This window comes from Nematostella vectensis, chromosome 4 (genome assembly GCF_932526225.1).
Source record: "Nematostella vectensis chromosome 4, jaNemVect1.1, whole genome shotgun sequence".
NCBI lineage: Eukaryota > Metazoa > Cnidaria > Anthozoa > Actiniaria > Edwardsiidae > Nematostella > Nematostella vectensis.
The window spans coordinates 5,667,574-5,691,542 of NC_064037.1; the positions used below are offsets into that span (position 1 = coordinate 5,667,574).

The window sequence follows — 23,969 nt, forward strand, 5'->3', positions numbered from 1 at the left end:
TGCATTGGGTTACCAAAATAATGTCATGGGGGGCAATCTGATAAACAGAACGAATAAATGCAGCAAAGCGCTATCTCTCGCTAAATATGTGTTGTATTACGATCATCCATGGAGGAAATCTTGAGCTGATCAGTGCCTTTAAAAGGTAGAATGGATTCCACGTCCGTGAGCCTTTGGGTTCGAGCCGAGCCATTTGATTGTGGAGCAATTCATGTTCCCTTGCCTCCAAAATTAACTCTGCATGTGAGTATATACTTATTCTTCATGTTTCTTGATGGATTAAAGTTTTCATAAGATTTACAAAGTATATGGTTATACACTGATAAGTACTGAATCTTTTTTAACTTAAGTTATAAGTTAAGTTACTATGCAAAAAAATATAGCAGTCAGTACGCGGCCTATGACCAGCTCTTGTAATAATTTTTATCATGAGATGCTGGAAATGTTTTATTATTTGCATTTTGTTGTATGCTTTTAATAGAATTTGCATAAGCTGTCAATTTACTCCCGAAGTAAAGGAAAGGCAGGATATCCCAAGATAAGGTAAGTTAGGCAGGAATTTTAACTGAAACTCTGTTTAACCTCAAGCCATTCTTATAAGTAGTCAGGGGGTTTGTGGTGAAACCCATCTCTCCTTTAATAGATGCACAGAAGGGTTTCCACAGAAGATGTCACAGCATACCATGAGCAACAGTCATGCAACTTAACTGCATCTTGATGCATACTTTTTCGTTCATGACATGCTGTGACGTCATCCGTGCTTCTATTAGAGGACAGAACTATTTGTTAGGTGATACAACAGCTAGTAGCAGGTATGCTAGCCTGTAATACACATTTAGTTGGATAGTGACAGTCCATATCCATTATAGTCCATATTTATTATCCACATACAGACAAAGTCATTTCCATAGGGAGCATGTTTGATCATTTTTTTCAATAATTTTGTGCTCTACAATAACCAAGCAATTTCATACCACAGCTTCTCTCTATGGAAACATGTGGCCTGCAATAAACTGGGTTTGAAAGAGGACCAGGCATGGATGTAAGTTGACCATCTTATCCATTTAAGGAAAAGTACATGGTTTTAGATTTTGAAGAGAAAACAGAAATTATACACTCAGCACTTATGCGACCAAGAAGAGGAGCTCCAGTTTTCAAAGCTCTGTAGGAAATTCAAATTTCAATCAAATTCAATTCCCTTATCCTAATTTGAAAGCTTTTCTAGATGCTTTTATTGGCTTTTAGATTACTATTAGTGAAATGTTATTAGAACTTTAACCAATTCTTAGGAAAACTTGTCATTAGAAGCCTTTTTTTCAGGTATTTTGAAACTTTTGACATGCTGAGTGACTCCAGCTTTAAAAATACTCAACTATGGGCCAAGCAGAGTTCCCAGTGTCGAACTCAAGCAGAAATAGGTAATTATGTCATCATTAACCCCTATGTTTTGCCCTTACTTGGACATAAGTACAAGCTCAAGTACAGCACAAATACAACCTGGTGACTTGGGCTGCAGTTGGCTTCCCTTGCATTTTGCGTTTTTTGGTTTTGTGGGAAGTCCTTGTGTTGTGATTGATTTATTGTGAGAACCGTCAAATAGAAATGCATAATATACAGACAAAAGGACATCTCAAGATATAAAAGAATTGTGTCTAAATGTATTGTGTTGTCAAGCTGGTCCAAAGCCAAGTTTTTTCAAGTGAAGGTCAATTTAAATCATTTATTTTTACTCTATGGTAATATTTATTAAGTGAAAAGGCAGTCTTTTCTTTATAATGTCTTTTCATTCAATTTCTTTATTTTTTTTCAGCTCAGCTAAGGAACCAAGTGTCCGTGCACCTTCTACAGTTTGTCATTTTTCTTTTTATTCAACAAATTCACAAGATCTCTTTCAAAGCATCTCTTGTCTCTGGTGCAGAAGAGTATCCTTTGCAGTTTACCAGTACTGTCAGACAGACAGACAGACAGACAGACAGACAGACAGACAGACAGACAGACAGACAGACAGACAGACAGACAGACAGACAGACAGACAGACAGACAGACAGACAGACAGACAGACAGACAGACAGACAGACAGGCAGGCAGGCAGGAAGGCAGGCAGACAGACAGACAGGCTTATGCTGATAAGTAGAAGTGTCATTCCAATCCTTCCAATGTGTTACGATGCAGAGTCAGAGATGAAACTTGGAATTCATGCATAAGAACTCCTGACATTAATTCTAATCTATGACTTAAAGTTTCCCATCTAGTTTGCACAAAGAGTTTCTAGTTTGCCATGGACCACACTAAGGTTTGGAATTCTACATGGACACTATGTGGACTCTCCTATGTGGACTCTGCTTGTGCATAGATAGGAGTGGAGACTCCTTCATTTTACATGGACATCACTGTCTATGCACAAACAGAGTCCACATAGGGAAATGTTGAGAAACTTTCAGTCTGTACTGTATATTAGACCCACATATCTGAGAGGATGCTGATAAAACAGGAAACAATGTGCAGTGCTTAGCCCTTAACCTAAATTAGATGGCCAATCCACTCAAGATCCCCAGACCTGGATCATAAAGGATCTGTTGCTGTTAAGGTATGTCATGATTTTCCGTTTTTGTGAGAATATGAATAACCTGTTACCTATCTATTTGCATCTACAGAGTCTGGATGAACATGATCACTTGACATTTGTCCTTCATCACCTGAATGAGATCCTTGAGCTTCTTATGGAACCAGGTGCTTTAAGCAGTACAATGATAGAAATACAAGAGATAGTGTGTGCTGTAAGCAGTATAATGATAGAAATACAAGAGATAGTGTGTGCTGTAAGCAGTATAATGATAGAAATACAAGAGATAGTGTGTGCTGTAAGCAGTATAATGATAGAAATACAAGAGATAGTGTGTGCTGTAAGCAGTATAATGTTGAAATACAAGAGATAGTGTGTGCTGTAAGCAGTATAATGATAGAAATACAAGAGATAGTGTGTGCTGTAAGCAGTATAATGATAGAAATACAAGAGATAGTGTGTGCTGTAAGCAGTATAATGATTGAAATACAAGAGATAGTGTGTGCTGTAAGCAGTATGATGATAGAAATACAAGAGATAGTGTGTGCTGTAAGCAGTATAATGATAGAAATACAAGAGATAGTGTGTGCTGTAAGCAGTATAATGATAGAAATACAAGAGATAGTGTGTGCTATAAGCAGTATAATGATTGAAATACAAGAGATAGTGTGTGCTGTAAGCAGTATAATGATCTAAATACAAGAGATAGTGTGTGCTGTAAGCAGTATAATGATAGAAATACAAGAGATAGTGTGTGCTAAGCAGTATAATGATAGAAATACAAGAGATAGTGTGTGCTGTAAGCAGTATAATGATAGAAATACAAGAGATAGTGTGTGCTGTAAGCAGTATAATGATAGAAATACAAGAGATAGTGTGTGCTGTAAGCAGTATAATGTTGAAATACAAGAGATAGTGTGTGCTGTAAGCAGTACAATGATAGAAATACAAGAGATAGTGTGTGCTGTAAGCAGTATAATGTTGAAATACAAGAGATAGTGTGTGCTGTAAGCAGTATAATGATAGAAATACAAGAGATAGTGTGTGCTGTAAGCAGTATAATGATAGAAATACAAGAGATAGTGTGTGCTGTAAGCAGTATAATGATAGAAATACAAGAGATAGTGTGTGCTGTAAGCAGTATAATGTTGAAATACAAGAGATAGTGTGTGCTGTAAGCAGTATAATGATAGAAATACAAGAGATAGTGTGTGCTGTAAGCAGTATAATGATAGAAATACAAGAGATAGTGTGTGCTGTAAGCAGTATAATGATTGAAATACAAGAGATAGTGTGTGCTGTAAGCAGTATGATGATAGAAATACAAGAGATAGTGTGTGCTGTAAGCAGTATAATGATAGAAATACAAGAGATAGTGTGTGCTGTAAGCAGTATAATGATAGAAATACAAGAGATAGTGTGTGCTGTAAGCAGTATAATGATAGAAATACAAGAGATAGTGTGTGCTGTAAGCAGTATAATGATAGAAATACAAGAGATAGTGTGTGCTGTAAGCAGTATAATGATAGAAATACAAGAGATAGTGTGTGCTGTAAGAGGTATGATGATAGAAATACAAGAGATAGTGTGTGCTGTAAGCAGTATGATGATCTAAATACAAGAGATAGTGTGTGCTTAAAGCAGTATAATGATAGAAATACAAGAGATAGTGTGTGCTGTAAGCAGTATGATGATCTAAATACAAGAGATAGTGTGTGCTGTAAGCAGTATAATGATAGAAATACAAGAGATAGTGTGTGCTGTAAGAGGTATGATGATAGAAATACAAGAGATAGTGTGTGCTGTAAGCAGTATAATGATAGAAATACAAGAGATAGTGTGTGCTGTAAGCAGTATAATGATAGAAATACAAGAGATAGTGTGTGCTGTAAGCAGTATAATGATAGAAATACAAGAGATAGTGTGTGCTGTAAGCAGTATAATGATAGAAATACAAGAGATAGTGTGTGCTGTAAGAGGTATGATGATAGAAATACAAGAGATAGTGTGTGCTGTAAGCAGTATGATGATCTAAATACAAGAGATAGTGTGTGCTTAAAGCAGTATAATGATAGAAATACAAGAGATAGTGTGTGCTGTAAGCAGTATGATGATCTAAATACAAGAGATAGTGTGTGCTGTAAGCAGTATAATGATAGAAATACAAGAGATAGTGTGTGCTGTAAGAGGTATGATGATAGAAATACAAGAGATAGTGTGTGCTGTAAGCAGTATAATGATAGAAATACAAGAGATAGTGTGTGCTGTAAGCAGTATAATGATAGAAATACAAGAGATAGTGTGTGCTGTAAGCAGTATAATGATAGAAATACAAGAGATAGTGTGTGCTGTAAGCAGTGTAATGTTGAAATACAAGAGATAGTGTGTGCTGTAAGCAGTATAATGATCGAAATACAAGAGATAGTGTGTGCTGTAAGCAGTATAATGATAGAAATACAAGAGATAGTGTGTGCTGTAAGCAGTATAATGATAGAAATACAAGAGATAGTGTGTGCTGTAAGCAGTATAATGATAGAAATACAAGAGATAGTGTGTGCTGTAAGCAGTATAATGATTGAAATACAAGAGATAGTGTGTGCTGTAAGCAGTATGATGATAGAAATACAAGAGATAGTGTGTGCTTTAAGCAGTATAATGATAGAAATACAAGAGATAGTGTGTGCTGTAAGCAGTATAATGATAGAAATACAAGAGATAGTGTGTGCTGTAAGCAGTATAATGATAGAAATACAAGAGATAGTGTGTGCTGTAAGCAGTATAATGATAGAAATACAAGAGATAGTGTGTGCTGTAAGCAGTATAATGATAGAAATACAAGAGATAGTGTGTGCTGTAAGCAGTATAATGATAGAAATACAAGAGATAGTGTGTGCTGTAAGCAGTATAATGTTGAAATACAAGAGATAGTGTGTGCTGTAAGAGGTATGATGATAGAAATACAAGAGATAGTGTGTGCTGTAAGCAGTATAATGATAGAAATACAAGAGATAGTGTGTGCTGTAAGCAGTGTAATGATAGAAATACAAGAGATAGTGTGTGCTGTAAGCAGTATAATGATCGAAATACAAGAGATAGTGTGTGCTTTAAGCAGTATAATGATAGAAATACAAGAGATAGTGTGTGCTGTAAGCAGTATGATGATCTAAATACAAGAGATAGTGTGTGCTGTAAGCAGTATAATGATAGAAATACAAGAGATAGTGTGTGCTATAAGCAGTATAATGATAGAAATACAAGAGATAGTGTGTGCTGTAAGCAGTATAATGATAGAAATACAAGAGATAGTGTGTGCTGTAAGCAGTATAATGTTGAAATACAAGAGATAGTGTGTGCTGTAAGCAGTATAATGATAGAAATACAAGAGATAGTGTGTGCTATAAGCAGTATAATGATAGAAATACAAGAGATAGTGTGTGCTGTAAGCAGTATAATGTTGAAATACAAGAGATAGTGTGTGCTGTAAGCAGTATAATGATAGAAATACAAGAGATAGTGTGTGCTGTAAGCAGTATAATGATAGAAATACAAGAGATAGTGTGTGCTGTAAGCAGTATAATGATCGAAATACAAGAGATAGTGTGTGCTGTAAGCAGTATAATGATAGAAATACAAGAGATAGTGTGTGCTGTAAGCAGTATGATGATAGAAATACAAGAGATAGTGTGTGCTGTAAGCAGTATAATGATAGAAATACAAGAGATAGTGTGTGCTGTAAGCAGTATAATGATTGAAATACAAGAGATAATGTGTGCTGTAAGCAGTATAATGATCGAAATACAAGAGATAGCATGTGCTGTAAGCAGTATAATGATAGAAATACAAGAGATAGTGTGTGCTAAGCAGTATAATGATAGAAATACAAGAGATAGTGTGTGCTGTAAGCAGTATAATGATAGAAATACAAGAGATAGTGTGTGCTGTAAGCAGTATAATGATAGAAATACAAGAGATAGTGTGTGCTAAGCAGTATAATGATAGAAATACAAGAGATAATGTGTGCTGTAAGCAGTATAATGATCGAAATACAAGAGATAGCATGTGCTGTAAGCAGTATAATGATAGAAATACAAGAGATAGTGTGTGCTAAGCAGTATAATGATAGAAATACAAGAGATAGTGTGTGCTGTAAGCAGTATAATGATAGAAATACAAGAGATAGTGTGTGCTGTAAGCAGTATAATGATAGAAATACAAGAGATAGTGTGTGCTAAGCAGTATAATGATAGAAATACAAGAGATAGTGTGTGCTGTAAGCAGTATAATGATAGACATACAAGAGATAGTGTGTGCTGTAAGCAGTATAATGATAGAAATACAAGAGATAGTGTGTGCTGTAAGCAGTATAATGATAAAAATACAAGAGATAGTGTGTGCTGTAAGCAGTATAATGATAGAAATACAAGAGATAGTGTGTGCTGTAAGCAGTATAATGATCGAAATACAAGAGATAGTGTGTGCTGTAAGCAGTATAATGATAGAAATACAAGAGATAGTGTGTGCTGTAAGCAGTATAATGTTGAAATACAAGAGATAGTGTGTGCTGTAAGCAGTATAATGATAGAAATACAAGAGATAGTGTGTGCTGTAAGCAGTATAATGATAGAAATACAAGAGATAGTGTGTGCTGTAAGCAGTATAATGATAGAAATACAAGAGATAGTGTGTGCTGTAAGCAGTATAATGTTGAAATACAAGAGATAGTGTGTGCTTAGCAGTATAATGATAGAAATACAAGAGATAGTGTGTGCTGTAAGCAGATGATAATCGAATTGCACGAGATAAGCTTTGCTGTAAGCAGCATGATGATCAAAGTACCTTTTAATGTTACATGTCTTTTTTATTTTTAGATTCTGGAGGAGGTGATTCAGCCGTCACTGAATCCCATCTTACCCTTGAGGCTGTTGATGCTCTTGGCTTTTTGTTTATCGGGACTACAGATGGAAAGTAAGGGACTGCTCTACACAGCTTTGCAAAGGATTTTTTTAGCAGCCCTATAACTTCCATAATTGTTTTTCAGATGTAGCTATGTATGAGCTAAACAGCTCCACCTAGTGTAAAGTACTATTGTTGACCAAGGAAAACATCCCTTACACACATTTAAGGTTGAAATTAGATTAAAAGCAGTGGGGCTCCTAATCATTTCAGTCCGACCCGCTTTTTGGCCCATGGGCTGTATTTACTATATTAAGTAAAAAGTGCATCATAGGCAACTGACAATTTTTTTTGGTTTTTGCACCAAGAAGATTATTCAAGATTTTCGGTATGTTGTTTATGGATGACCAGTATTGTGAAGAAAGATAAAATATTGAAATAGACAGGGTAGCTTGGTGATTTCAATTAAACCCAAGGCTCTGACAGTATTGGCTGACGAATACTGTACATGAACTTGTCATTGTCAAGTGTTATATATCTTCACAGAAAAATACAGCAGCTGCAAGACCTCAGTCGGTTGCAGTCTGAAGTAAACAGAAGTGGCTACTCTAAGGTAATCAAAACATTCATTAAAGTTTACAACCAACTCCTGTACATACAACTCAAACATGGTGTTAGAAATACTAGCTTTTTTATCATCTATATAGACAGATCAACCACATATTACCGATTATTCTCACACTGTGACATGAAATAAGTGCTATTCTTTTGCTACATCACACGCCTGCAATTGTTAGAGTGATTTTGACCCACCCTAGTTCTAGCAAGCTAGGCTGCAAGGTGAAGTTTGGCTTGAAGAAAATCAATGCAAAGCAATGTTTAGAGACTCTTGCAATGTTCCTTGCTTTAATCTGCTTAAATAGCATTTAAGACTTTTGTTTTAATTTGCATCAATTTGCAAGCTTGAATTGCTTGTGATAAATTTGTAAGCTATTATAGTAGAATCTAGGAAAATGTTGATAACTCCGTCTTATCTCTTTTTTGTTGTAGCTATGCCGGTCGTTTTCATTTCGTCAGTTTCAAACCTGGCTTAGGTCTACTCTTCAAATAAATCCATATGGGGTATCTGAAGTGTTATCCCAGGGCAAACATAAAGGAGATCAAAGTATGTACGACAATTAAAGCCATAAAAATGTTACAAATGATAGTGGGAAAACACTACTGTCACGCTTGTTCTACAATAAGCCCTAAAGCTAAATACAGTATCTTAATTATAGTTAAAAGGGCTTTGGATGCAGTCACTTCACCAAACTAAGATAAATCTCAGAAATGAAGTAAGAGGGCATTTTTTCAACCACACACAGTGGCCACTTTTTAGTCACCCCCTCAGAGAATAATATATATAAAAATGTTTATGTAGGATAATTGACTGAATCCTGCTACACATATTTTAGTTTTTATGTAGTGTCTTATTCACATAAAATAAAAAAACATTTTTTGTGCAGTTACAGAATCCCAAAATCAAAATGATCAGATACCCCTTGTGATTTTATCACACATGACCCATATTCTATACCTGGGCTTTCATGGAATAAATCTGGATTTCTTAAGTAGGCATTTGCATACTGGCGTATAGGAAGCTACAACAGTAGACAAGTGTAAGGATATTTTACAAAATCTACCCTGCTTTACCCTCTGACTTTTCCACTCAATTTCCACAAGAACAACATTTTCTGGATCTGGAAAACATTTCATTCTACATATGTACTGTACTTCAACAAATAACTGGAAGCATTGTAGAAAATGCCTCTTCAAATGAAAGCCATTATTCCATTATATTTGTAGGCATCCTAAGTCTCAGTGACACATTTGAAGAGCTAAGCATTGCTAAGCACAGTGAGCAATGTGCCAGTAAGGAATCTTCTATCAAAGGCCGTATCATGACAAATGTCAATTTTGCCCCAGCAGTGTAAGTATAATTATTTGCCTATTGTTCTCATACCTTCCCAAACAGCACCAATATCCCCCAGCCTCTCTAGACTACAAGGGAATGCTTACTAACAATTATTATTCATCTTCCAACACAGAATTGCTGACAGTTTTTAACCGTGACACTGATGCTGTTTCCACGGACTGTGAAGTTTTAACATAAGTTTTTTTTAAATCTATTAGAAAAGTGCTCTTTACTGTACATCCTAGCCTGGTGATGTATTAATACTCTTAACCATTCTTAGTGCCTTTATTATTTGCTCTGCGGTAGGTTCCTAGAAAGCATGTTTAGCACTAAACCCATGGATAAATTTGGCTACAATATCTCTAAATTTGATTGAATAAAAAGGGCATTCATCCCTGGGTTATAATGTTTAATAACTGTACTGTACTTTCACTTTTGCTTGCAGGCAGCGTCTGGTCATAATGTCACAGATTTGCAAGCAGACTGTCGCAAAAGTCAGTGACATATATCTTGTTTTTACTTTTAGTCTCTCCAGGTGTTCTATTTCTAATGTTTTTCTCCTTTCTATTTTTCAGGCCAGCGACACTTATGCAGGGAGCAATCTCAAGATACATAGATGCCATTACTCTTACATCTACGTCCTGTGTCCATTAAGGTACAAGTTTTGCATGTTGTGTCCATGCATGTACAAGTTTTGCATGTTGTGTCTATGTATGTAGAAGTTTTGCATGTTGTGCCCATGTACGTACAAGTTTTGCATGTTGTGCCCATGTATGTACAAGTTTTGCATGTTGTGCCCATGTATGTACAAGTTTTGCATGTTGTGCCCATGTACGTACAAGTTTTGCATGTTGTGCCCATGTACGTACAAGTTTTGCATGTTGTGCCCATGTACGTACAAGTTTTGCATGTTGTGTCCATGTATGTACAAGTTTTGCATGTCGTGTCCATGTATGTACAAGTTTTGCATGTTGTGCCCATGTACGTACAAGTTTTGCATGTTGTGCCCATGTACGTACAAGTTTTGCATGTTGTGCCCATGTACGTACAAGATTTGCATGTTGTGTCCATGTATGTACAAGTTTTGCATGTTGTGTCCATGCATGTACAAGTTTTGCATGTTGTGTCCATGTATGTACAAGTTTTGCATGTTGTGCCCATGAACATACAAGTTTTGCATGTTGTGTCCATGTATGTACAAGTTTTGCATGTTGTGTCCATGTATGTACAAGTTTTGCATGTTGTGTCCATGTATGTAGAAGTTTTGCATGTTGTGTCCATGTATGTACAAGTTTTGCATGTCGTGCCCATGTATGTACAAGATTTGCATGTTGTGCCCATGTATGTACAGGATTTGCATGTTGTGTCCATGTATGTACAAGTTTTGCATGTTGTGCCCATGTATGTACAAGATTTGCATGTTGTGTCAATTAAAGCTGAATTATGCTGTTATGCGACCTCAGCAAATCCAAAATCATTGTCTTCTTTGAGAATAGCATGAAGTCAATGAACCTTCTAAGCCAACCAATAGCTTTCATTTGACTGCACTTAGCAAGGGAATTGATTGATTTGCTATGCATTATTTAAAAATGAGAAATTTGATTTGTATTCTCTGCAGTCACCCAACAATGAATTCGGCTATAATGTAGAAGGTGCTTATTTCAAAATTCAGGCTTCAGCTTTATATCAATAGTTATTATAATGTCTGTCTCTGTCTTTTGGCTGTCTGATAAAGCTTAATTCCTGACTCATTGCTTTCTTGTAGGTCTGTGACAATCACAAAATGTCATGATTCCACCATTGTCCTGGGATGTGTTAATACTGCAGTGAATATCATTGGTTGTCAAAACGTACTATTTATAATGATCTCCAACCAAGTCTCTATGAGGTAGTCATCAACCCAATAACAGGGCTAGGGTATAATAAATTGGTCTTTACATTTTTTTCTAAACTGCTATTTCCACCTGACTACTTTTCCTTTAAAAGTGATATGATTTGTTTCAGCACATGTTTAAAGTACTTGTTCCCCCTAAACCCTTTATCTTTGAAAGTTTTCTATTTCAGTTTATGTTTGCCTTCAAAAAAATATATGATTTGTTTCAGCACATGTGTAAAGTACTAGTTCCCCCTAAACCCTACCTTTAAAAGTTTCCTGTTTCAGTTTATGTGTTGAGTGCTAGTTCCACCTAATTACTTTAAGCTTTCCTGACATCCATATGTGTTTATCACACTTTGATGTTTCAGTGCATGTTTAAACTGCTCCTTTCACCTATGTACCCCCACGAGGCCCCTCATCTTGACAGGCAATGAAGGGCTCACTCTAGCACCCTACCACACCTTCTACCCCAAACTAGAAGAGCACTTAAAAAGTCCCTGGGGAGTGGCTACCTTCCCCAATGAGTGGAACAACCCCCTATTGTTAGGTAAGCTTCGCCCAAAAGATAATTCAATTATTTGTACAGCATATTTTATGATGTGAGCATATACGAATATTCAAGACTCTGTTTTTGCAGGAAATGGACATTCTGAGTACCTAGATGATAGTTCCTGTCCCGAAGTGTACCGTGAAATGCCTCTAGAAGATTTCTTTACATTCAATATTCCGTTCAACATGAAGGGCTCAACTGATGTAAGTAGAACATTTAGAATTCAGAAATAGCATTTAAATGGTAGTTTAACTTCCGAGAGATGGTGCTCTATTATATTTGTTTAAACAATTTATGTTTTAGTGAAATAGACTAAGATTTTTACCCAAAAAAAATAAATAAAGCTTAAAAATACCAAGTTAATTAATGTGTGAAAAGAACGCTAAAAAATGTCTATGCTTCGGTTAGATAATCTTCCCCATACCCAACCTGTGAAGATACCACCTTTCGATACGTAACTTTGTTTTTCAAAAGGTAGTTTGGGTCCTTTTGCATTTTATTTTACCTCAAAGATTTCTGTGTGTTTTTTTTTATAAATGGTTTTGTGATTGCAGGGTTCGCCAATTCCTTTACCTGAGAAATACGAAAATGCTCTTCAGGATAGAGAAAAGTAAGATATTATAGAGAAATTCATCATCGATGAGGGAATTGAATCCTATGGTCAAATCTATTTCATGGTTGAAGAGATTTTTATGCGCTATTTTTAGTTGGCGAAGAAGCCATTTCGTAGTTGTTATTTTACCAGCCAATGACTATAGGATTCTAATGCGATATTGATACAGTGAATACGATATCAGTGCGTTGTTGATACGATATTAACGCAATGTCAATAGGATTTTAAAGCGATATAGTGTCAATACGATATAAATACGATGTTAATTGATATGATTGATATTAATGTGATTTTGATATGATAGTATCATCAGCGGTTGGTATCAAACGGTAAAGGACGCATCTCTTAACAAACCCCAGAGGGCTCAGTTGCAGGGAATTGTACAAAAGCGTTTTCAGGTAGGTACTTCAAGGTATACTAACACGCAAAAAAATATATATTTTGGGCTGATTTTAAGTGGAAATGGTTTTTTGAATTTCATGCACTTTCTTTACTAGAATTGGCCGTTCAGTCGAGTGGGGTGGTTCTTCGAATTCCCGAACAACCCCCCCCCCCCCCCCCCCCCCCTCTGCCTGCGTGCCTTTTAACACTTTTAACATTTTAGCATTTTATCATATGAAAACGATCAACCGCTTTCTCACGTTTGTCATCTTAGCACTATTTCTAATCCTGGCTCTATGCGACTATCTATAAATGACACCTATCAATCACATTCATTCTCTTTCAGGATTGGTTGACAGAGAGTGGTAATGGAAGTCAGCTAAATGGTTTGGTGCCTCCTCACTCGAGCAAGTCAAGTACCTCAGATCATAGCAAACATTGACAAGTCAAGTACATCAGATCATAGCGACCATTGACAAGCTGATCGTTATGTTAAGCGTCAAGTCAAGTATCTCAGATCTCAGCGAACATTCAAGTAGCTCAGATCCCAGCGAAAATGCTCTTCAAAAGCAGATCGCTACGTTGGAGCTCAGATATCAGCGAGCCTTGATTCCACTAGCTTATCGCCACCTGAAGCGTACTTGGGTGATTAATTCGAGGATACTACTATGTCTGTAATTCCTTCTCCACTACTGGGAACTTTATACGTCGAGCTTGCCACTAAGGACAGAACAGAGAGCTGAGTAGCGGTGCTGTCGTCAGACTGTCATACCGTCCATTGTGACTCAGGGCGTATTCCCCATTATGACTAGGGCGTGTTCCCTTTTCCCTTTAATTGAAGGGCGTGAGGACCTGTACGCTATTACGGCACGGCGTACCTGCGACTTAGGTTAATCGCCGAACTCACGCTCATTAGTTTCGATAAAATCCATTACGGCTTCTGTCAGTTTAAAGCCTTGTTTTCATGGCCTGGCCTATACGTAGATGGCTACGTAGATGACCTATACGTAGATGGCTACGTAGATGACCTATACGTAGATGGCTACGTAGATGACCTATACGTAGATGGCTACGTAGATGACCTATACGTAGATGGCTACGTAGATGACCTATACGTAGATGGCTACGTAGATGACCTATACGTAGATGGCTACGTAGATGACCTATACGTAGATGGCTACGTAGATTACCTATACGTAGATGGCTACGTAGATGGCTTTCAATCACACCTCATAGCAATGTGTTGACCAATCAGAGGACAAAAATTATGGTCTGTTACAAATTGATTGACTTAGTTAGAAGTGGTTTTAGCATTTTGAAAACCTTGGCGATAGTCTTAGAATACTCTAAATCGCAGTGGCCACAAATGCTAGAAACACAAGAGATCACATGGAAACATTGGGGACCATCGACGTGCCCCCGACGCCCTCCCCGAGGGTAAAATACAAAACGAATAATTTTAGTGATAAGTGCCGAAACACTTAACCATCTTTTCATTGTCCCATTTTTGTAAAACGAAAAGTCTAGCAAACCATGCGCAAAATCTTGTTATAGGGAACCCCCCCTTTCTACAGTTAGACTCGCGTGAACACGTTCTGTTGGAAATAAAGGACTTAAAAAAATAATCCAACGTGTTAGTAGTCAAGTTAGTAGTCAAGTTAGCGCTCTCTGTTACTGCTGAAACTCCACAGAAACGCTTGCTACGCAGGCTAAAACGTAAGTGACTAGCCCAGACCTGGATTCTCTTTGCGCTCGACATTCTGGCTCGCGGGAAAGGGCGAGAATGTCGAGCGCAAATAGAGTCATGTCCTGATTTAAAAGTTCTCAGTCACCTACGACTAGGCGATTTTATGCGCCGTACGAGCGAATTCAATCAGCGGTGATGATCGCTAACGGATTTGATCGCCGGTGATCGCTAGCGAATTTGATCGCCATTATCGGACGAATTAGACGTCTAGCCTGAAGCAGACAGACCTCGTATAAAATCGCCCAGCGTGTTACCCTGGAAACAAGTTTTTTTTTAAAGAAGGAAAGCGGGAGTTTTTTTTTTTTTTTTTTTTTACATATACACTCTTTTTTTATAAGAACGTATGCATGCCTCGGCATGTTCTTAACATGTTCTTAAAATCTGGTCGCCTGCGACAGTAGGCACCCGCTCTCATCACAGTTTTGGCGCGCGTTCCACTCGTACTCAGTCCCTTCAAACAAATTTGCAAAGGCTCCCGGGTGGGCGCATGCGCGCCTGCATGATGAAATTGTAGGAGGACAAATCTAAGGAAGTGGTTTATATACACAACTGGACAAAATCGCACAGAAATTCCTACTAAATTGCTAACCAGAGTATTTATGGGATCACAGTGAACCTTGTACTGGACTTGAAGAAGATATCTTTGGAATTTTAAAGCTAAAGTCACGATTTATCATGGCAAAACTGGTGGCTGTGTGTCGCGACGAAATGGATTTTCCTTTCGAACGACGCCAAATCCCACTGATCATAGAAGAAGCCCTTACGGTAACGGCTTTATTTCTGCTTTCCTTTAGTCCTCTGACCCTTCATACTAACTCCTAGAGGAAACACATATAAACATTGATGCAGATTTTATAGATAATCCGTAACGTGTAAACTAATGTTGTTTTTTTCTCTCGTAGATGGTTATGGAGATTCCAGAGAATATTTTTTCCACGAGATGTGTTTGTGAAAACGAACTTCGGGATTTTGTAAAGGTATTTTCATGGCCACTTTGTTATTATTTACCCTGTCAACGTATTAATTATGGCAAGAATCGAGACTATTCTTATCAGACGAACGTAAAAATTCGTGAATATATCTGTTCATTAATCCATATACATTGACAAGTTTTCTTCTTCGAAAAAAAAAATCTGGTCAGCCTTAGTCAGTATCCAGCCTTAATCCCAGAAACTTGTTGTTATCAAGGTTCAATCTTGCACCGAAATCAATCGTGAACTCAATATTCATGTGCCCCAGCCGATATTATCAAGTTTTTTACCAAAATTTCCGTTTGAAACTCGATGCGTTGAAATGTAAATAAAGAATAAATCACGGTAGTTGACTGATAAAAGATGTGTGTTTGTGATTTAGCGTTATGGATGCCTGGACTTGGAAGAGCTCGCTGTTGCCCTAATGGTGCGACAAAAGGAAGTGTTTTCTCTGCTCTCTCACTCAGTTCCCTGCGTTGGATGTCGGAGGAGGTAAAATAGTTGTTGAATATTTTCGACATTATCTTGTCAATGTCTATGAAATTAGCTTATTGATACAAAATTAATTATTCATTCAATATCTTATAATCCATAGCCATGTAGACCATATCTCTCTCTAAAGTTCCTTAGCTTTACTTTCATTCTCTTTGAAGCTAATCTAGGAATAGTGTCCACAGTTCATTTGTTTTATTTGTCATGACCTAGCATGTATTTTCTTTTATAAGTTTTTTTTTCCTAAACTATATTTCACAGAGGAGGGAAAAAAAGATTTTTAGACTTACCTATTTCACATATCCTTGTGATATTTAATTTTTCTCAAAGCTTATAAGTTATGTGTAACTATGTTTAAAGTCACTGTAACAGATAACAAATTAGCGATCTATATACTTACTGTATATACACCTATTTCAAATAAGGTTGAACTCAAGAACCCATGCATCATAACCCGGGGTGGGTCATTGGTAGCGTATAAATGGCTGAATCCTTGTATCTGAAAGCCATATGAATGTTCATAAGAATGTAAACAAGAATTCAACAGCTTTTGAGACCCGGATTTGTATTTTTTAACTCTTATTTACTTATTTACTTGATACCCATGAATCACTGCAGGCTACGGCAGATTCTTCAACAGATTTCACAGATTCTTGGAGTGCAACCTTATTTGAAATAGGTGTTTACAGCCTCGATCAAGGAGATTTGGGAGTTAATCTGGGATTTGAAAGTAAATATTAGATTTTAAAATCCAGAATTACAAAATACAGTTCACAGAAAAGTGCTTTTTGAAATACTCCCATTCAGATGATGACAAGGTGGAAATTTCTCACCTCTCACGTCAGATTTGGACATGCTCAAAGTGAATGGGTGTTGTTGTGAGAGTGTGACAGTGAATAAAAGTGTAAAATTTGAAATTTGCATAGACTCTTATTTCCATTTGAACAAAACTTAAGACATACTGTAGCCCTGTAAAGATGCATTGTGATTGTGGTCAAATCTCTGTCCAGCAAACAGCACAAGATATCTATTTCAACTGCCCTTGACCTTGATTGCGATGTTGTTTCAGTGTTGAACGCCTGTACACTCAGCTGGTTGAGTCAGGCCAACCCGCACTTGAACCACTCATCATCAGCTCGTCTGGAAGTAAGTCTGGTATTTTTAAAGAACAGAGGAACCTCAATAGAGGGAAACTTCACATCATGATAATTTCTGTATATCCACCTTGACCACAAACAACCACCAAGACCCATCTGTAGTATTTATTTGTTGCCTAAATTATTTTTCCTGAAGGCTATACTTGCTCTTGACAGATGCAACTTCTGTTAATTTTTTTACAGTTTTGACGGTGAGTCATTCATTCCTCAAGGACCCCAAGCTAATCTATGCTCTGTTCTACGATCATGGGTAAGTCTAGTGTAAGCTAAGAACATGTCACTACTGTCGGCTACTCTTATCAAAATAAAAAGAAATCCCTGATGTGATTGAAATGTGTAGTGAAAATGGCATCAATCTAAATACAGTAGAGAGCTCAAGACTTGTGTTTATTCTACTTGAGAGTGACTTGAAAGCATCAACTCATAGAATATTCACAAGCTTGAGCTTGTTTGCAAGTGATTGATTATTAGTTCTACAGTCCATTATCAGGATGATTCAGAATTTTTTCATCTTTAAGTGTTTATTTACAACTTAAAGTTGTGGTGTACTGTAGACATGCTTGGTAGTAATACAAAGACACAAGGCTTAAAACGAAACAAAACACAAACAGTGTAAGAATTATAGCACTTGACCAACTCACGGTCATCATCCCTGCTAGCACTAGAGGCAACACGCATTGCGAAGGATAGTAGTTAAATAAGCGAAGCGACTGACTTTGAAGGGAGTGGACTACGTGTAGTGCCAGTCTAGCTGTCAAGACAATATTATTGTTGTAAGGCTAACACTAATTTTTGTTTTGTTCCCAGGTCAAGACTAAATGAGCTTGTTGAGGCAATTCCGAAAAGCAGACGAAACAGGTTAGAAAAAAGATAATATGGGTGTAATAATAAGGATAACACTGTATATTTTATTCACCTTCATGTTTATGGTTATTATTCTTAAAAAAATAAAGAAGTTAATATGTAGATATAATATTTCTTTTTTATTTCAATGAGGTTTTGGACCACCCACTGTATTGTGCTTGTGTAATTGTATCATTAACGTATGAGAATAAATATCACATAAAAACAAACAATGTGAGCTCATGCAAGAATTTTCCCTTTGTAGGAGATGTCCCCTCCATTCACTTGAAACACACAAGTCCCGTCCTTCAGGGTATGTTTTGTTAACCGAGATCTCTGCTCTGTCTTTTGCCCTATTTCTAAAGCATACTATATAACCCCCACATACTTGCTTTATTCAATTTTCAATCGACCTAGTTTGTACACAGTATCTGGGACAGTAATACCACAGCCAAGGACAAATGCATGCTGAAGCTCTGGGACAAATTGACTTTATTTTAATTCACTGTTTTCGTAACATCTTATTTTAAGTATTTACTTCTCATTCTTTTTTGTATTAGGAGCTGGATAGATGTATGGGATCTTCTATCTCAAGAATGCCGAGATGAGGTTAGTAATATTTGCTGAGGCTGTCCTTTTATACTCCTGAATAATATGCCAAATCATAAAAAACTGCCATTACCATTGGCTAGATCAAGCAATTTACTTTCAATTAATTGTTGTTAGTAAGTTGTCTTGAAAATAGACTGTTGTATTTTTGTAAACATTGGGGTATACACCTCAGGGGAAACGCCAGCTATTTTCCATCGAGCGTCGGCTTCTTTTTAAATAAAAAAGTATACTTAAGTTTCATTTGAACTAAAAAGGTAAAATGACTTCCACCCCTACTTATCAATCTCCAGTGCCTGCTCTGAAAGTTATGAAAGCCCTGCACCTAATTCAAATAAGGTTGCACACTGAGAATCCATGTAGTAACCTGCAGTGCTCCGTGGGTAGCAAATAAAAAAAAAAAATAAGCCTGAGTAAAAACAAACACAGGTTGAGAAATCTTAAGGATTCTTGTTACCTCTAAAAGTTCACAAGGCGTCAAGACCAGGATTCAGCCATTTATATGTTACCTGTGAAACATTGCAGGTTACGATACTATGATTCAGGGGTGTGATCTTAATTGAAATAGGTGTATGGCTGATGCACACCATGACTTAACATTTAGGAATTAAGATTCTTTCAACTCTCTTGGGTTTTTGTTTATGAACCACATATGGAAAATATTTTATCCATTAGTAGAATGACTTACAGTTTTAATCACTGCTTCGATAGTGTTTACTGTACATGATGTTGTTCTTCAAACAGTAGAAGTAATTTTACTAAAATTGCTTTCTACTATTTCAGGTTGTACTGATTGATTCAGATGCCCTTCTAGACACCTTGGAACACTACCTTCGAAAACACAGGTAACTTACACCTTTAAAGCAAGAACTGTGTTGTTTTGCTACCATCATGCCTATTTGTTGTCATATGTGAAAGATAGCAGTACTATTTCTTATAATATGTCATTGATAGTGACGATTTTCCATTGATCAATTGTTTCTGCAGATTTTGCTCTGAGTGCAAGTCCAAAGTTCTCCGAGCATTTAGCATCCTTGCAGGCGATCTAGATGGACCAAGTGAGAAAGGGTAAGACATTCTCTATCGTCACACATGTGAACTCACTCTTAACTAGCTTTTCCATCAGGTCACCTGTCATTAAAGAACGTATATCAACCACTCCTTTGTTATTGTTTACATGGTCCACATGTGCAATTATTATTTTAAAAAACTGATTAATTTTTTTGTGTTTTAATGTTCGCTTTCTCTCGCAGGTTCTGTCCAGCTTTGTATGACGGCCTTAAGAGTTGTGCACAGGAGAGACACATTCATGTACTCTGTGATACAGATTTTATCGCCCATCTTATTGGACGTGCCGAGCCGGAACTTGCTGGAGGGTATGTACCATTCAGTCATTTGACCATTCAAAACTGTGTTAGCTAGTGTATTTTTGGGACCCACAATGTCATCGCCAAGTTGCTAGTAAGATAACAGGGTCCTAAAACAACTTCTCCTCTAATAGAAGCAAAAGTTTGTTTGAATACCATTTGCAGTTCTGGTTAAAGATCTTGACATCTTATGTGTACTACCACTAGGAAAGAAATATAATCAGATTGTTTTTCATTCCATTTCTTATTGGTCATTAAGCTAACATTTGACTACCCTTTGCCAATAGAGAACGACACGCAAAAACTCTCGACATAGCACAGGAAGAGGTAAGCATTATATTGCTACTGCCTCTTTGATATCCCGTGTAACCTTTTATTGTCATTATTAGTATCCCTTCAGTGTTTTCTATGTGGAAAACATAAGCTTTTTGTTTGAAACCTGAGCAATCTTGAGTAAAGAGAATTTGAAACGATTATTTAAATACCCAGATACAGTAGTTTGTTAACTGGCGGAAAGACATGGTCCACAAAGAAACAGGTAGTCGACCCTGGAGAAGTTTCAATAATGATATTAATACCATATACACCCACCGCGGGATGGGAGGGAATTTTTATTATTTTTATTTATTTTTTTGGGGGGGGGCGGCAGGCTTGTGTGCATATCCTGTTTGTTCACTACAAATGCTGTTTGTTGGCATGTTTCCATGGGTGAAATTCGGGTGATAGGGAGAGGGGTCTGAATGGGAATGCTAGAAGTAGAGGGGTGATGTGATCCATGACAGATTACTACATGAATCTTTGCTGGGCCGGATAATACAGACAGTAGGTGTGATGCTGGTTAAATTTGTTTTGATGTTACATAATGTTACAGCATCCTCTTTACATTATCAGGTGTTGACTTGTCTTGGGATTCATCTCTGGGACCGGCTTCACCGACTCTGGCAGAAACTCCGTGCTGAGGAGCAGACCTGGCAGATGCTCTTCTACCTTGGCGTCAATGCACTAAGAAAAGGTTTCGAGGTGTGTGCTAAGCATTTTTAATACAGATTTTGTTTTACTGTCTCAATGGTCTTAAAGCCAGACATATAAATTGAAATAAAAATATGATCTAGCCGCTCAAAGAACTTTTCACCTTTTTTTACCTTACGTTTATTAAACACATTTATTCATTTATTTAATATGAATTCTGACTCAATGCCTTGCAGGTCGCAGTAGAAGAGAAACTCGGGATATCACGCTTAGAGCAAGTTGTCGAAGAAATATCCGAAGCGGAAAGAGCAAAAGAGTTGCGTCGAGAACAAAAGAGGCTAAAAAAGAAAGCCAAGAGAAAGGAGAAGTTTAAGTGCTGTCCTGATGCCGAAATCATAGAGATAAAAGACAAGGACCCAATCCAGAAACACATGTGTAGTAATGGCAGCACGGAGGACATTGAGGGTGGGCATGAAGGTAGCTGCGAGGAGGAGGATGATGGCGACAGTATTGACACACCCTGCAGCTGTGAAGACATGCAGTGTTGTAGTAAGCAGCGGCGAGGAGAGCCTTGGACGACTTATCGGAATGGTGACTGCGGGTATGTTGGGCAGAGTAAAAGATGGAATGGAACAGTGGATTGCCTGAATGGGACAGCAGGACGAGACAGGCAGAATCCAGAAGCATGTGAAGGGTGTGGTGGAGCAGAGGACGAAGAGGAGATTTTATCAGATTGTTTGTCCGCGAGTCCCTGTAGCAGTGGCAGCAGTGGTTGCAAGCTTGGTAAAGGAGGGAAGAAAAGGAGGGGTGAGAGAGCCAGGCAAAAGGTACGTTAGTGGGACTTTGTCATAACGACGGCTTCATAAAATACTAATATTATATAATATATGTAGCTTTGAGCATTGTCACTTTCTCGCCTTTCCATGCACTCTCGTGTTTGCTTAGATGTCCATGTGTACAAAGACGGGTGTACCTCCCTTTATTTCTCTTCTCACCCCTGTTCCCCCTCTCTCATGTATCATTTCGCTCTAAGCCATAGGTCCCCAAGGATGTTAGCTCACTATCTATTGCTATCTCCAGATGCGGAATCAAAGACACAGTCCGCCGGGTGACCCGACAGAACTCATGGATGACGAAGAGAAGCGACTCTTACAGTCTATGGGGTGGAAATGTGACGAAACGGGTCACGTGGTGCGTATTACCCATGTAGCCTTGCAGGATTTGTATTTTAGGGAGTTGATCGCCTGTGACCCAAGTGTTCTCCAATAAAAGAAAGGAAATAAGCTTGATTAAGTAGGTGGACTTGTAGTAATAAAGAAAATTTCCAAATGTCCAACGACAAAATTTACAAATACCAACGATCTTTTTCTTATTCTATTTAACCATTTTTATGTGTTCATCAATTTCGGCCTGTCGCAGAACGTGTGAGTTATTGTTAACACGTTTCCCATGTTCTTCCCTTGCAGGACGGGTGCTGTTGCTCGGATGATGATAGCGGCATTTCAGAGCAGGATATCCTCCGGTTCAAAGCCAATCAGAAATCAGTCTCTGTACAACGGCAGGAGCTAAGAGAGAAACTTCTTCAGAAATTCAACAACCTCTCACAGAAGCCGGGCGGAACCGGAGGGGGCAGTGGCCCGGGAGGCGACGCGATAACCAAGCAACTTAATGGATTGAATATAGGTGTGGTGCATTAGCTCGCTTGATCAGTTCTTTGCAACAGGCCTGATTAGCTTCCCACACTCTCCATTTAGTGGACCTGTGATTTGGCTATGTCTTTACGGCGCTTATGAATTTCTGTTCCCGCAAGTCTTCAAACAAGAATGAATGGGATCCTACTCCAAGAACTTCGTCAGATTGCACGTCCACTGATCTTTCTTTAAGTATCCAATCTGGTGAAGCAGTATTAGAAGTAAGCGACCCAGATACTGTATTCTTACTCCTGGGTACGCGTTTGATTGTTTGTTGTCTCATAGATAGGATTGTGTGATTTTTATTTATTGCGTCAGTCGTGAGGACTGTTGTATATTGCCTTACGTTTCGCCGCTGAACCTCCTAGTCAACTCTGGAAGATTCTGGAAGGTTCTTTTGGGTTTCCCGGGAAGCTAATCCTCGCCTGTTGCAGTTCTGTGCGACAGGCCCATTAGTAAGCCCAAAATCTAACAACCTACAAATGACTTATCTAATGCAGGACACGCCATTTCCTAGTGATAATACTATTAAAGCAACAGGGGATTACAATCCTTGAAAGGGTACAAAATGCTACAAACCAACCAGTTCGACTGTTATGTAGAGGTCAATTTTCTCTTCTGTTGGTATGTTATCTTTTGGCCTCATTCTTATAGTACAGTCAGACCTCTATTTAAGGGACCTCCTTTAAGCTGATACCTCACGGGTGCTTCTCCTGGTCTATTTTATAGAGGTTTCGCTATAATGTAGAGTTCACGTTGCGTAAATGACCTATGCTATCCATACCTTGTGTTGGTTTTATGATTATCATTAGATAGCCTAGTCCAGAGAATAGGACTGTTTATTAAGGAATATTGTACCCCTCCTTCTCCCTGGTGTGTCCATTAATGGGATTCAGGGGATCAAATAATTTAGGGGATCTGAAATCCCCATTTAACAGGGCGTGTACTCTCCCTGGTAGGTTGTTTAAATGGGCTAGTAGCTGTAGTTAATACTGACGAGTGATTGCAGTAGATGGACCGCCTTTCCGGTGGGGATACTGTCGGGTTTTGGATTCCAATAAATGGACGGGTCGTACTGTTCAAACATTCTCTCGTTTGGTTATTTTGCCAAGGCAAATTAGCAAAAGCTCGTGGTAGCATGTATGCAAACTACTACATATGATATCTTCATTATCGTGTAAGTCAAACAATTCAAAGTAATTACAAAAAATTTTTTTTAAAACATCCAAGATATGAAGAGAGACGCTTCGAATGACCTTTCATATCTTAAATTCTTTAAATACGTACTCTTTT

General features: G+C 37.7%; 2 protein-coding genes across 2 annotated transcripts; both read left to right on the top strand.

The window, feature by feature from the left end:
• The first annotated feature begins 2 nt into the window (after window positions 1-2).
• LOC5501318 (TBCC domain-containing protein 1) lies at window positions 3-14,455 on the top strand. Its single transcript, XM_048727141.1, has 19 exons — window positions 3-243; window positions 482-543; window positions 980-1,042; window positions 1,321-1,418; window positions 1,811-1,922; window positions 2,530-2,587; window positions 2,655-2,730; window positions 7,432-7,528; window positions 8,003-8,069; window positions 8,507-8,621; window positions 9,302-9,425; window positions 9,856-9,904; window positions 9,986-10,065; window positions 11,176-11,298; window positions 11,655-11,833; window positions 11,924-12,039; window positions 12,391-12,446; window positions 12,754-12,847; window positions 13,177-14,455. The coding sequence occupies exons 1-19, from the start codon at window positions 151-153 to the stop codon at window positions 13,270-13,272; spliced, it is 1,758 nt and encodes a 585-aa protein (XP_048583098.1). The 5' UTR covers window positions 3-150; the 3' UTR covers window positions 13,273-14,455.
• A 612-nt stretch (window positions 14,456-15,067) lies between these two features.
• Window positions 15,068-23,760, top strand: LOC5501317 (gametogenetin-binding protein 2). Its single transcript, XM_032369658.2, has 16 exons — window positions 15,068-15,342; window positions 15,480-15,554; window positions 15,931-16,040; window positions 17,110-17,186; window positions 17,381-17,447; window positions 18,005-18,055; window positions 18,306-18,353; window positions 18,601-18,649; window positions 19,433-19,494; window positions 19,637-19,717; window positions 19,903-20,025; window positions 20,304-20,343; window positions 20,908-21,036; window positions 21,222-21,812; window positions 22,066-22,176; window positions 22,452-23,760. The coding sequence occupies exons 1-16, from the start codon at window positions 15,253-15,255 to the stop codon at window positions 22,680-22,682; spliced, it is 1,935 nt and encodes a 644-aa protein (XP_032225549.2). The 5' UTR covers window positions 15,068-15,252; the 3' UTR covers window positions 22,683-23,760.
• Window positions 23,761-23,969: the final 209 nt, after the last annotated feature.